Genomic DNA, 13944 nt, shown 5'->3' on the forward strand with positions numbered 1-13944 from the left:
AGGATGGGTCTGTGAAGCTATACAAAATTCCGGCCTGTAAGAGCTTCCACTGGTGATGCCATCAATAGGAAAGTAATTGATCCAGAGGGCACATGATACACTTTTCTGTAAGTGTTCCATATGGTCCCATGGATTTTAGGACAGTGTGCCAATGCTGTAATGAACATAAGGCTCTAGAGCTGAAGGCATGATGTGAGAGGCATGACCAAAAAAAGCACGCACAAAAAACACATGAACAAAACAAAAAAGTGTTTCTGAGACACAGCTTTTCAGGAACAACCAAAAGTCAAATATAAATCTCTGTGTATTTTAGATGCCAATTCAGCGTGCTGAGGTCTGAACATTTCCTGAATTAATTCCAGCTACTGATAATATATGGAAAACAGTTAAGATCTCCACTGCACCAATGCAATGATAAGTAGCACTTCAGAATTTCTGAATGCTTTGCTGCAGTCAGCTATCTCTGTCAAAATCTTTGTCACACTGAGATTGAAATACTTCTAAGCAACAGACAGGGCCAGCTGCAATTCAAGTTAGTTATGTTGTGAAACAGAACATTAAGGAAGGTTATCTTCCCCTCCTTTTTTCTAAATGAATTACTCTGTTGGATGCTGAAATTGAACGTTATTCTCTTTATTTCAGCCAGTTTTGAACTTCCCATCAGTTCTCCCAGGCAGACTCATCTGACAGGTTGTTGTGGTTTTGTTTTTAGGGAAAAAGAACATGTTTGGAAAAAATTAAGATCACTACATGGATATGGACTAGTTCACTTCCAGAAGGAATGCATTTAAGAGTCTAAGAGTAGTAAATATACAGACACCAAAGGAAAATGGAGAGGTTGCCAACATCTGTCACTCTCAGGCTCCTTTGGTATTCTCAGTGTAGGCCAATATAACACAGAAATATTTCCAGAACAGAAGTATCACCTCAGCTCTGCATCCAGTGCTCGAAAGCTGTAACAGAGTCTGCAGCAATTCCAGGCCAGTCCTTGCTGTTTTTTGTGGTTGTTTAGGCAGGTGCATGCAGAGTTTGAGTTCACCTCACAGCAGCAGCAGCTGTGCACTCTACACAGAAATAAAATGAAAAGTGAATTCAATACTGATTCCATGATGTGAGGACTGAATTACAATTGTTATGTGTGTGTATGCGTGCGTGCATGCAGTCATTATATGTTTTCAAAGGTCTGTAACTGGGATTTTTAAATGGGAAGAATAGGAGTTTCTTACCATCCTTATAAAATTCATCTGGTTTAAAGGCCCTGAAATGCATGGCTGCAAGACTTTATCAGAGAGGTATTTCATAATACACAGTATTTTGCAAGCAGCTGTGTATGTTGTATTTTAAGAACAATTTCAAGTAATAAAACTTTATCCTCAGGAGTTTAGAGGGTGAGGTTTGTTGGTCTTTTAGTTTTGGTTTTGGGGGGTTTGTTGTTGTTTTGAGGGGTTTTTTTGGGCTTTTCGTGGGGTTTTTTTTAAGTGTAACAGGCTGATGTGACAAGGGGGTGTCACACAGGTGCTAATGGATGGATCACTGTCCAGTGGAAGACTCCAGCTGAAATGTAGGAATCAAATAGAAGGTTGGCTGGTGGTGCTTATCAGAAGGTGACCAAGCTTATCAGAAGGTGACCAAGGAAAGCCAAGAGGGCCTCATGTTAGGGAAGAATAAAAATCAAATGCACTACGATACATCCCTAAATGCTGGAGTCACAATTCCAAACCGGGCAGTTGCCTGAGTTATAGAATAGATTCTATCAGTAAGTTTATGGTTTCATAAAAGAAGGCTGAAGAGTTTTGAACAAAGTTGTCTGCTGCAGAGGGAAATAGAAAAGGCTAAAAGATAACCACAGATATTAAAACAAGCAAGCAAACAAATGAACTCCAGCAAAACCAACCAAACCCAGAATTGCTTCATCATGTTCCTGTGTTTGGAAAAAGTAGTTTGGATAAATCTATCATATAAAAAGACAGCAGATTCCTTTTTGAATGTGTGTCTACTACACTTTTGAGGGGATGAGAGCAGGTAAAGAAAGAAATTTCTTACCCTAAAATGTGTGAGTAATTAATTAGAAGGAATGATGCTAGGGAATGAGAATTATTGTTACAGCAGCACATTTTTTTCCTTCTCTATTTCAAAGTTACACAAAATCGTGCCAGTGAAAATGTTTTATAATGATAAGAATTCTCAGAATATGAAGACTAAATGCAAATTAAAACAGAAATCACACCATAACAAAATCCCTAAAAGGTTCTTTTGTAAATTCTTATTTTCATACTTTTTAAAGATTTATTTTTTTCTATGTCAATACTCCTCTAGTACCTGTAAAGATTATGTATTATTACCCAAAATCAATAGAAATTTCTGAAAATTTTTTGCTGTTAAAATTAGAAAAGGAAAATGCCAAGTAGCCCCAAATGTTTTTTAATTGTGAAAATGAGTTTAATCTCAATATAAATTAGTTTAATAGTATCTATGTCAGGAAGGAAAAATTTATTTGTTTATGCAATCCTGCCTTAATCCAGGAAACTTAGTAGTACTGGAACATTCATCTGTATTTTAGTGTTGACTGTAAAAATATGAGTAGCATTCCTATTTTAAATAGTGCATGTTTAGCAAGGGGATAACCCAAACATTAGTGAGAGAAACTTGAAATTGTCTTTCATTTCCATTATTGTGTGGTACAAGAACAGGTCTCCTACTTCCCTAGTAAGAAGCATTCCCAGGAAATGTTGTTGCAAGAAATGGCTTCTTCTTTATGGTCTCTTATTTTATAATTCTCTATGCTCTCAGCTTTCCTAGAAATGGTGAAAAATACACTGGATAGGTAAAGGTATGGCATACAAGATGTATGTGTTAGCGCATGTGTGCACTTGTTTTTCCAGGGAAACAAACAAACAAAGCCCGGTAAAACAAACACAGGCCACAGAACTGTTCACTCTTTTATCCTCGCTGAGGAAATTCGACATTACATTAAAAAAAAAAAAAAAAAGGAAAAAAGGAAAAATCTTCTAGCCATGACACGGCTTGAGCATTTCCTTCCCCTGCTGTTTTAAACAAAAAGAACGTAGAAAGAAGCTATAGGTCGCAGACGACAAGGTTGGCAGAGATTATATAAATTCTCCCGAGCAAGGTGTCTATGAGGCAAATGCTAACAACCAAAAAATCAAAAAGGAACACTTGAAGCAGAAGCCGGGATGAGCGGGCCGAGAGCAGCGGAGAGGCGGGGCGGGAGCGCAGGGCGAGGGCCCGCATTGGCAGGATTTTGCCGCAGACCCGCGGGCAGCGGGGAAGGGAGGCGAAGGGGGCGCCGGAAGAGGGTGCGGCAATCCCGGCTCCTGCTCCGGCGGAGACTCGGAGCTCTGGGGAGCTGCGACCGCGCAAGGGAGCACGGCCGGGCGGGACGGGAGAGCAGCCAAGGGAGGCGAGCGCAGGGAGCGGGAGCGGGAAAGCGCCGCGGTAGCGCCGCGCGGGGGAGGCGGGGCCACGGGAAAGACCCCGCCTCTTTCTGCAGTCCTCAACCAGGTCGGCTCTCGCGTAATAAAGGGACGCTAAGGGAGGATGGTAGAGTGTGGTGAGCTGCTACGCGGAGTGTGTGACCATGTCTGGCCGGGGTAAGGGCGGCAAGGGGCTCGGCAAGGGCGGCGCCAAGCGCCACCGCAAGGTGCTGCGCGACAACATCCAGGGCATCACCAAGCCGGCCATCCGCCGCCTGGCTCGGCGCGGCGGCGTCAAGCGCATCTCGGGGCTGATCTACGAGGAGACGCGCGGCGTGCTCAAGGTCTTCCTGGAGAACGTGATCCGCGACGCCGTCACCTACACGGAGCACGCCAAGAGGAAGACGGTCACGGCCATGGACGTGGTCTACGCCCTCAAACGCCAGGGTCGTACTCTCTACGGCTTCGGCGGCTAAACTTAACGTAGTTTTAACTCACTGTTCTAAAACACCTAAGGCTCTTTTCAGAGCCACACACACATTCACAAATAGAGCTTGTAATTACTTAAGTTACTAATATAGAAGAAAGGAGTCCTGCAAAGTTGCGTAATGTTTCGTATCTGTAGTGTTTGTTCTTAAATTCGTAGTACATAATCCACGTTAAAAAAAATGCATTTGCAATGCCAGCTCTTATTAGGAACGTGTGGTGGCTCTTAAAAGAGCCGTTTGGTTTATAATTTACTATCCTTTTACTTGGAGCTGGTGTACTTGGTGACAGCCTTGGTGCCCTCGGACACGGCGTGCTTGGCCAGCTCGCCGGGCAGCAGCAGGCGCACGGCCGTCTGGATCTCGCGCGAGGTGATGGTGGAGCGCTTGTTGTAGTGCGCCAGGCGCGAGGCCTCGCCCGCGATGCGCTCGAAGATGTCGTTGACGAAAGAATTCATGATACTCATGGCCTTGGACGAGATGCCCGTGTCGGGGTGCACCTGCTTCAGCACCTTGTACACGTAGATGGAGTAGCTCTCTTTCCTTGCCCTCTTGCGCTTCTTGTCGCCCTTCTTCTGCGTCTTGGTCACCGCCTTCTTGGAGCCCTTCTTCGGTGCTGGAGCAGATTTCGCCGGCTCAGGCATCCTTAATGTTTTCTTTCACGATCTTCCACGTAGCACAACAACATCGAAAATGGCGCCTACCCCCCCTATTTATAACGGCGTTATGCAAATTAGAGGATCGTAATTGTTCCATTCCTATTGGAGTAGAAAGCACCAACGTAATGTCAGGCACTTCCGTCCTGTAACCGCCAGAGCTCAGGCGCTGCGTTTATACAATCCTTCCGCAGTTAAGGTCCTGGGTCTAAAAACAAAAACTCAGCGCGTAATGCAACTGCACTGGGTGGACATTTACTAGCGTGCTCACCACCAATGACTTGAGCCCTGTGAGAATTGATCATCTTTTAGGCTCTTACCCTTTTTAGCCTTTTTAAACCCTGGAAAAATCTAATCAACACGAGTATACGAATTAGTAATCAACAGCTCTTATCGTGAATTTGTGTGTGGCTCTGAAAAGAGCCTTAGGTGTTTAAAACAGCGTGAGTTAGGACAACGTTAAGTTTAACCGCCGAAGCCGTAGAGAGTGCGACCCTGGCGCTTGAGGGCGTAGACCACGTCCATGGCCGTGACCGTCTTCCTCTTGGCGTGCTCCGTGTAGGTGACGGCGTCGCGGATCACGTTCTCCAGGAAGACCTTGAGCACGCCGCGCGTCTCCTCGTAGATCAGCCCCGAGATGCGCTTGACGCCGCCGCGCCGAGCCAGGCGGCGGATGGCCGGCTTGGTGATGCCCTGGATGTTGTCGCGCAGCACCTTGCGGTGGCGCTTGGCGCCGCCCTTGCCGAGCCCCTTGCCGCCCTTGCCCCGGCCAGACATGATCACGCGCTCACAGCAGCGAGAGCAATGAGTTGCGGAAGGCCCCGCGCGGCTCTATATGGGCGGCGGTCCGACCTGGTTGAGGACTGCAGAGGGGCCGAGCCGGGCTCTGTGCGCGCCCCTCCCCCCGCGGGCCGGGCCTTTGCCGCCATCGCTCCCGGCTCGGGCCCGGCCCCGCCCCCGGAGCCCGAACCCGGCGGGGCCCGGAGCGGATCCCGGCCGGGCTCTCCCCGTGCCCTCCGCGCTCCGCCCGAGGGCTCTCGGTGCCGGTACGGAGCGGGGCCCCGCCGGCCGCGGGGCTGCAGCACAGCCCGGCCAATGGCGGCAGAGCCGCGTCCCGCCCGCGCTGCGCCGCCGCCAGCGAGCCGTGCCCGAAAAAGGGCCCGGCCGGGCAGGGGAGAGAGTGGGCGCTGCGGTACCGCTTCTACGGTAAATGAACCCTTTTCTGCCGAGAGGTCAGAAACGGGAGTAATGTGCTACGCATTTGTTTGCTTGCTTTATTCCCTGTCAGGGCAACCCTTTAAAATTTCACCGTGGTTGGAATTATTTTTTGTGTCCCATATCCTAGACTTAATGATCACAAAGCTTTGTTTTGTTTGTGGGTCTGATGTGTTGATGAAGGAGCTGATTTATGCCTCTTTCTGCTATACCTATGACAAAAACCTATACCACTTAATGTGCTTTTAAAAAGTGGCATGTGGTGGTAATTTTCATGCTCTCACTCTTTACCGAAGCTATTGAACTATTCCTTTCACTGTATTTTTTTTTTTCTTCATTTAATATTACTTTTTGATCATAAACCGGTACTTTTTCCTTACTGCTTTCCTACAGCTGCATTCCTTTTAATGAATTCCACCATCTTAGTTACCTTTAGTAGTTTTAAGTGTTCATATATTTGGGTGTTCTTTTTTGAAAATGCATGGTTTACTTCCTTCCCCTCTTTGTTCTTTTTTTTTTTTTTTCACCTTGGTCTTTTTTAGTACACTTAAATATTGCTGTTGAAATGACATATATATTTAATGTTTCTCCAGGGAGTTACAGGGTCTTCAGATGATAACTGCACTCAACAATTTACAAAACTAGAATAAAAAACTTGCAGCTACAGGCGACAAAGTATGGAGCAAATAATACAATTATGCCTAAAATTTCAGTCTCAACAACTGAAAGATCTATAATAGCTGCCCACAGCCTTGCAACCCAGCTTCTCAAATGTGATTCTAAGGTTCCTCATGCACTTTAAAAATTTTCCCAAATAATCCCAACCACAAGACAGATGTGTCTCATCATCAGTAAATTTTCAATTTTCCTTATTGCTATGTGCTGTCTCCTCTTGATGGCCAAGTTGTTCTTTACCTTTTCCTGGGACTGCTTGGTTCCTTTCTCTGTGTTCCCCATAGAAAATTACACCACACTAAAATAAAGTTATGTTCAGAAATTAATCTAAATCTCCAACAAATATCCCTGTTGTGGATGAGAGGCAGCAGGGCTGTGGAGAGAGGGCAGGTGTTAAAGCAGAGCAGCAGGATAACCAAGGTAGCATTGAGCTGCACTTTTCAATACTGCTTTGCCTCCACAGTTTAGGAGAAATGTGCAGCAGAAGCACTTTCAAGCAAGCCTTTCTCATGGGAAGGAAAAATATCCCACCCTTTCTTTGTCTGCTTCCCTTCAGACTCCACTACTTTGCAAACAGACCAGAGATCTTTGTGGATCTATGCTTCTGCTCAGCACAGTAAAAAGGAAAAAAGAGCAGAACCAAGACCAGCTTGCTAAGATCTCTTTTTTCACTTGTTCCACATAGGTTGCATGAGCCTACAGAAGAAACCTTTCTCCTCTGATACCAGGTAAGTCCAGTCAGAACAGTCCTTAAAGTTTCCAAAAGGAAATAAAATCATGTTTTCCTTTTGCACAATGAATTCATATTAACAGAAACACAGCTTGATTTTCTGGTTCGTGATAATTTCAAACTGCAGAATAAAATCCACATCTAATTTTTAGGATTATCGTGGTTTTGGCTTAAACATATACTTCCAATATTTATTCCATCTGAGAAGAAATCCAATCACTTAATGTTACAAATTAAATCACAGGTTCCATCTCATTTAAATTGAAGAAAAAGAAACCACCCTCTATGGGCCAAAAGGATTAGTTCTAAATACGATTAACAGCGTTCGTATTCCAGACTCCATATCTTTCCTGGTTGCATCTTTTTCTCATTTACATTTATCTCATGGCTGTTACAAATGCAGATTGTTCTATGAAGGTATGCTCCTTCTTGTAGGAAAAAAAAAGAAAAAAAGAAAAAAAAAACAGTAGCAGAACCCCTCACAAATTGTTTGTTTCTGGGTTTGCTTTTTTCCTTCCTTACAAATGGCCTTAAGGAGGTTTTGCTGCTCCGAACCCGCTGGCTGCAGGGGGGGGCCCGGGCCGGGGAGAGCCCGCGCTGCAGCAGAGCTTCGGCACCAGGACTGGGATTTAAAGAGTTCATCCTGATTGGCTGATAGCATTCGAAACATCGACCAGTCCTAGCGTGGTGTTTAAAAAGGACCAATGGCAGAGCACTTCGTTCTGCGACTGACGTCACTATTCACTTGTCCAATGGAAGCGCTGCTTTCTGATACCAGCGATTTGCATAAGGGCCCTATAAATACGGCAGTAATCGCATTAACCAGCACTCCGCTGTGACCGCGCAGCCTGGGAGAGCAGCCATGCCCGAGCCGGCCAAGTCCGCCCCCGCGCCCAAGAAGGGCTCCAAGAAGGCGGTGACCAAGACGCAGAAGAAGGGCGACAAGAAGCGCAAGAAGAGCCGCAAGGAGAGCTACTCCATCTACGTGTACAAGGTGCTGAAGCAGGTGCACCCCGACACGGGCATCTCGTCCAAGGCCATGGGCATCATGAACTCCTTCGTCAACGACATCTTCGAGCGCATCGCGGGCGAGGCCTCGCGCCTGGCGCACTACAACAAGCGCTCCACCATCACCTCGCGCGAGATCCAGACGGCCGTGCGCCTGCTGCTGCCCGGCGAGCTGGCCAAGCACGCCGTGTCCGAGGGCACCAAGGCTGTCACCAAGTACACCAGCTCCAAGTAGGGCGCCTCGGACCGTCACTCTCAACCCAAAGGCTCTTTTAAGAGCCACCAATATTTTCAATAAAAGGGCTGAATCAGTGCTTTTAGTGGGGAGGTATGTAAATAGCTTAACATTTGCACGTTAATTTGTAGATCATGTGGTTCTCTAGCAAGTTTTAATATACCTACTAAATTTTTAAGAAGCTTACCTTGTCTCTGCGCGGTATTATAAACTCCCTTTTTCAAAACTCCTAATCCGGTTCCTTCTAAAAAGGGACTTCAAAGCAGCAACAACTTGTCCAATTCCAAGTCCCGTGGGGAAGGTGAAATTGTTTAAATTTTCTAAGCGTTAAATGCCTTTTACTCAAAACATGTAGCACATACTTTAAATGCACTAAAGCAGTAAAACAAAAAAAAAAAAAAAAAAAGGGTTTTTCTGTCTTGCCGGCTTAATTTAGAGGCGGGTCTGTCTACGTAGTAGGATTAGATTTTCTCAACCGCGGCGTTTCGGGCTTAAAACACCCATGTCCCAGAGTCACGCAGGAGATAACTACCGAGGAAAGGGCTCTCAGTGATTTACTGCAGGATTTAAAGAGAGCCGGGAGAACCAGAGCGTGGGGCGCAGCCCTTCCTGCCCCGCCGCGCCGCTGCGGCACCGGAGCTCCGCTGCAGCTGCCGCCGGACGGGGCCGTGGCACGGCCGGCACATTCCCCGTCCTTGCTCCGATCCCCTGCCCGCCTTTCCCAGCCCCCCCGGCTGGGAGGGAAGGAGGGAGGGAGCGAGGGCCGATGCGGCTCCGTGCGTCACCGTCCGGCCGGGCTGGGGCTCGGCCGCGGGGGGGTCAGGGCCCCGGAGGGCGGAGCGGCGGGAAGGCGGCGCGGGCCCAATCGCGGCCCAACGCGGCACTTTCAAACTGCCCCGGGCACCGGAGCAAAGGGCGCTCGCCGCTCCGCCGACACCGCCTCCCTTCGCTCCGGGCGGCGCTGGTCAGTGAGCAGGGGCGGGGCGGGCACAGCTGTTATCGCAGCGCTCCCAAACTGCACCCAGGGACACGCTTCCTTTTAAAGGGAGCCCTAATCGCCCACGCAGGCGCTACCGAGCGCCCTCGCACCCAAAATCTGAACTTTATTAACGCCCTGTAAACTCCCACCAAAATCTTTAAGTGATTTGGGGTTGCTGGTGTAAGACCGTAGTGTTTCAGTTCTTTTTAAGAGTAAGTGGGTGGCTCTTAAAAGAGCCTTTGGGTTTATTTAGATGAGTAGACTCTCAAATTTCTCTCAGGCACCTTACTTCTTTTTGGGCGCCGCCTTCTTCGCCTTGGCCGCTTTGGGTTTGGCTGCCTTGGGCTTGGCCGCTTTGGGCTTCACGGCCTTTGCCTTAGCCGGGCTCTTGGCCGCCTTCTTGGGGCGCCCGGCCTTGGCGGCTTTCTTGGGGCTCTTGGCCGCTTTCTTGGCCGCTGCAGCTGCCGGCTTCTTCGCCTTCTTGGGGCTTTTCTTCACCGCCGCCGCTTTCTTGGGCTTCTTGGCAGCGCTGGCGGGCTTCTTGGCCGCCGGCTTCTTGGGCTTGGCTGCGGGCTTCTTCTTAGTCGCCTTTTCTTTTGTCTCCCCTGGCTTCTTGTTCAGCTTGAAGGAGCCGGAGGCGCCGGTGCCCTTGGTCTGCACCAAGGTGCCCTTGCTGACGAGGCTCTTAAGCCCCAGCTTGATGCGGCTGTTGTTCTTCTCCACATCGTAGCCGCCGGCGGCCAGCGCCTTCTTGAGCGCGGCGAGCGAGAGCCCCTTGCGCTCCTTGGAGGCGGACACGGCCTTGGTGATCAGCTCGGTGACGCTGGGCCCCGCGGGCTTGCGGGCTTTGGAGCCGCTCGCCGCCTTCTTCGGCTTCTTGGCGGCGGCCTTGGCGCCGGGAGCGGAGACGGCGGGAGCGGCGACGGGCGCGGTCTCGGACATGGTGCCGGCCGGGTCCGGAGCCGGGCAGAGCACTGGGCCTGCAGCGAGTCGGCGGCCTGGCTTTTATAGAGCGAGCCGCGCGCTGATTGGCGCGCTGCAGGGCCCGCCCCGCCGCCCGGCTGGAAGGTGCCTTCGCCCCGCTCGGTTTGTGTTTCTTAGGAGCCAAAAAGGGCCCTTTTTAGCGGAATTTCCGCCACCGACCCCCCCCCAGTTCGCAGCGGCGTGGAGAAGAAAGACTCTTGTTCCCCTCGGCCGAGTTTCCTTTCGAAGAGGCAACGGGTGAGCTAAAAAAGAGGCGATAAACACTGAGTCCTGGACCTGAACAGACCTCCGGAGACAGAAACTTTTGTTTTTCCTTCTAAATAAAATCCGCGATGTGGGGAACTAGATTTCCAAAGTAATTAATTAATGTTCTTTAAAGGGTCTTCTCTTAATCTGAACTGAAAAGGAGGGATTTAGATCGATATTTTAGTCGCAATTTGATTTCAAAGAGGAGTAAGTAACACAGGCTCATCCTGAGCACTGAATATGGATTAGAAATTAGCTCCTTTGTCCAAAATCATTTACCTCTTTCAAAATAATTAAGAGAAATTAAATTAGTGCGTTATGCAGCAGGACCAGGAGCAGGTTAAAGTCCCGTGAAGGGCTCTTTGTCCCACCGAAGGAGGTGACTTTTTTCAGCACAGCAGTTTGTGCTGTGTTGCTCAGTGTACACAATGCAGACATGGTTCCCTCGTCCTCTGCTACAGAAATACTCACTTTCTTAATAAATTAGGTGACATAAAAACTTAACACGGCCAATTTTTGTTAATAATAACAACCAGTGCCCTATCATTTCATAGTATATCAGTTTTTTTTATTTTGATACAGCTGGATTGGCAAAAATCTGAGTCATCATTGTTTAAGGAGACACTGCTGCAGCTGATTTTCCCATTACTTGAACAAATTAAAACTTGTTCAAGTGATCAGTTAGGATTCCTCTTTCACAGCAATTTCCTAAATATTCCATTTTCTTACTGTTCAATGTCTGATCCCTACATTGGAATTAATACTAAAAATGCCATGTCTTGATGTATCTGCTACACTGGAACAGCTGGCTGCTAAGCAAGAAGGGGGACAGTCTTCAGAAGCACTTTTCCAAGACCAAGCTTCAATTAAAAATAAATACACATTGTTTTTCAGAGTACAAAGCATTAAAAGAAGTATTCTCTGACATGTTTATTAGTGCTTATAACCCATTGTTTTGACAAAGGCCTGTAAACTCCTTTTTCCCTCCTGATATTGTAACTGTTGGTGATACTAAAATTCTGGACAGTGTTACGATTTCAAGTAATTTATGCTTTCAAATGGATAATTATTAAAATATGTTTTTTGATTAATAATAGCAGATTTTTGGTTTCTATTTCAACATATTTATGGTTTATATTTAGCACTATGTAGAAGATAGACTCAAAACTGGCAACAGTCCTTTTCACCTCAGATTGCCTGGGTCTTGTGATGAACAATTATTCTCAAACTCCTTCAGATTTGAAGCAGAAAATGGGGTCAGCAGCTCAAAGATTTTTAATAAGAAGTAAGGATTAGTAACTCAGAATGCCTTTTAATACAAAACAACAACAGCAAAACCAAATTAAAAAAAAAAAAAAAAAACGAAACAAAAAAAACCAACTTCCAACAACAGATGTTGGAAGGTCTAAAAGTTGTTTGGAGGGGACAGGGCTGTTTTTAAAGACATCATTGAATTATCTGAACTTCACAGAGGGCCAAGCTGCAAAAGGAGAGACACGATGTGGGTGGGGGTTCTTTCCTACAGTCTTAACAAACTTTCTAACCCCCATCAGCAAAAAATTCTTTATTTTACTACACAGTAGATTTTTCAAAGTTTTGATATTAATTTAAGAGTTCAGATACAAAGTATTCGGGGCGGTTTGGTTGGGGACTTTTTTCCAAGAGCTGGAATTAAAAGGATTTGGAGCGTTTAAGGGGGCGGGGGGGGGGAGGGGGAATTGCTTTTTTCAGTTATATTTTAGGGTTTTTGAGATGGGGGGGAGGGGAAGTGTTTAGTTGGGGTTTTTTTTGCTAGGATATACAGCTCCTTTTATGAGGAAGTGGGTGGCTCTGAAAAGAGCCTTTGGGTTACTTTTGAGGTTGGGATCGCTCCTCGGACTTGTTTCACTTGCTTTTCGCCTTGTGGCTGTCGGTCTTCTTGGGCAGCAGCACGGCCTGGATGTTGGGCAGCACGCCGCCCTGCGCGATCGTCACCTTGCCCAGCAGCTTGTTGAGCTCCTCGTCGTTGCGGATGGCGAGCTGCAGGTGGCGGGGGATGATGCGCGTCTTCTTGTTGTCGCGGGCCGCGTTGCCCGCCAGCTCCAGGATCTCGGCCGTCAGGTACTCCAGCACGGCCGCCAGGTACACCGGCGCGCCGGCGCCCACGCGCTCCGCGTAGTTGCCCTTGCGCAGCAGCCGGTGCACGCGGCCCACGGGGAACTGCAGCCCGGCCCGCGACGAGCGCGACTTGGCCTTGGCCCGCGCCTTGCCGCCCTGCTTCCCGCGCCCGGACATGGCTCCCGCTGCCGCCGCTCCGACACCGCCACCGCCCGAGCCGAGTGACGCGGTCACGTGCCTCCGCGCCCCGTGCGCGGCCGCTTTTATAGCTCCTGCGCGCGCCCCGCCGGCTCGCTGATTGGCTGCGGCGCGCTCCGGCTCGCTCCGACCAATGGCGCCGCGGATCCAAATTCGGCCAATGGGAGCCGCCGGCGGCCGCGCCCGCGGAGCCGCCCCCGCTGCCGGCCCCGGCCCCGCTCCGGGAGCGAGGGCAGCGCCGGGGAAACGCCTCCCGGCCGCCCGGCCCAGGAGAGCACGGGAGCACAGCCGCCTCCCCGGAACCCCGCTCCGTGCCAGGGCTGTCGGTTCAGAAATAATCCTGTATTTTAAAGGGCTACTTTAAAAATGTGTTACTGTTATGATAAAAGAGAAGCTTTACTTTCAGTGGGAGCATTTACACCCCAGCACTACTGATAGGTGTATAAACTAGGCAGGAAGACATAACACAAGACGTTTCTCTGATTCTACAGATCAATTACTTCAGTCTTGCTGCAATCACTCACATTGGTGTTTTTAAGCTGAATTATCTGCCTCCAGGCTGAATCTTCTCAACTTTGGTAAACATAACTGATGTTGTCAGCTAACTTCCACAACAGAAGTTGTTTAATAAAGAAAGAATTTCGTGATTCAAGAACTGTGTAAAGTTACATCACACAATATGCATTAGGTGGGCGGGTTCATGTAAATTTTACATGTTCTCAGTACAGAGACCGCCGTGCAAACATTTTTGATTGTCTCCAGAGTTTGTGAAAACAGATTCAAAGTTTTCAAGTGTAAGTTTGATCAGCTAATAACTTTGTCTCCTTAAATCAGATTTCACCTCAAAACATGGTGCATTCAGCTAAGCCTGAAACTTACAGCCAGCTAAATGTATTGTTTGAGGTATCTGTTAGTCTGCTATCCTAATATCAACCACTACTAAAATTACATCAGTCAATCTTCTAACATTAAAATTGTTTACTAATTTTTACTTAAGGTAGC

The 13944-nt window shown here is 48.0% G+C and overlaps 6 protein-coding genes across 6 annotated transcripts; 2 read left to right on the forward strand and 4 right to left on the reverse strand.

The window, feature by feature from the left end:
• Nucleotides 1-3098: 3098 nt before the first annotated feature.
• Nucleotides 3099-4034, forward strand: LOC139588147 (histone H4). The gene has a single exon (XM_071423146.1). The coding sequence runs from the start codon at nucleotides 3599-3601 to the stop codon at nucleotides 3908-3910; it is 312 nt and encodes a 103-aa protein (XP_071279247.1). The 5' UTR covers nucleotides 3099-3598; the 3' UTR covers nucleotides 3911-4034.
• A 47-nt stretch (nucleotides 4035-4081) lies between these two features.
• Nucleotides 4082-4686, reverse strand: LOC139588146 (histone H2B 7). The gene has a single exon (XM_071423145.1). It carries the CDS (start codon nucleotides 4561-4563, stop codon nucleotides 4183-4185), a length of 381 nt encoding a protein of 126 aa, XP_071279246.1. The 5' UTR covers nucleotides 4564-4686; the 3' UTR covers nucleotides 4082-4182.
• A 327-nt stretch (nucleotides 4687-5013) lies between these two features.
• On the reverse strand, nucleotides 5014-5369 carry LOC139588148 (histone H4). Its single transcript, XM_071423147.1, has one exon. It carries the CDS (start codon nucleotides 5350-5352, stop codon nucleotides 5041-5043), a length of 312 nt encoding a protein of 103 aa, XP_071279248.1. The 5' UTR covers nucleotides 5353-5369; the 3' UTR covers nucleotides 5014-5040.
• A 671-nt stretch (nucleotides 5370-6040) lies between these two features.
• Nucleotides 6041-10984, reverse strand: LOC139588140 (histone H1). The gene has a single exon (XM_071423138.1). It carries the CDS (start codon nucleotides 10357-10359, stop codon nucleotides 9703-9705), a length of 657 nt encoding a protein of 218 aa, XP_071279239.1. The 5' UTR covers nucleotides 10360-10984; the 3' UTR covers nucleotides 6041-9702.
• Nucleotides 8058-8516, forward strand: LOC139588145 (histone H2B 1/2/3/4/6). The gene has a single exon (XM_071423144.1). The coding sequence runs from the start codon at nucleotides 8058-8060 to the stop codon at nucleotides 8436-8438; it is 381 nt and encodes a 126-aa protein (XP_071279245.1). The 3' UTR covers nucleotides 8439-8516.
• Nucleotides 10985-12193: 1209 nt separating the features above from the next.
• LOC139588142 (histone H2A) lies at nucleotides 12194-12950 on the reverse strand. The gene has a single exon (XM_071423140.1). The coding sequence runs from the start codon at nucleotides 12919-12921 to the stop codon at nucleotides 12532-12534; it is 390 nt and encodes a 129-aa protein (XP_071279241.1). The 5' UTR covers nucleotides 12922-12950; the 3' UTR covers nucleotides 12194-12531.
• Between the last annotated feature and the right edge of the window lie 994 nt (nucleotides 12951-13944).

Source organism: Agelaius tricolor, unplaced genomic scaffold, assembly GCF_023055355.1.
Source record: "Agelaius tricolor isolate 1412-34295 unplaced genomic scaffold, bAgeTri1.0.p SCAF_3, whole genome shotgun sequence".
In the NCBI taxonomy this organism is placed as follows: Eukaryota; Metazoa; Chordata; class Aves; order Passeriformes; family Icteridae; genus Agelaius; species Agelaius tricolor.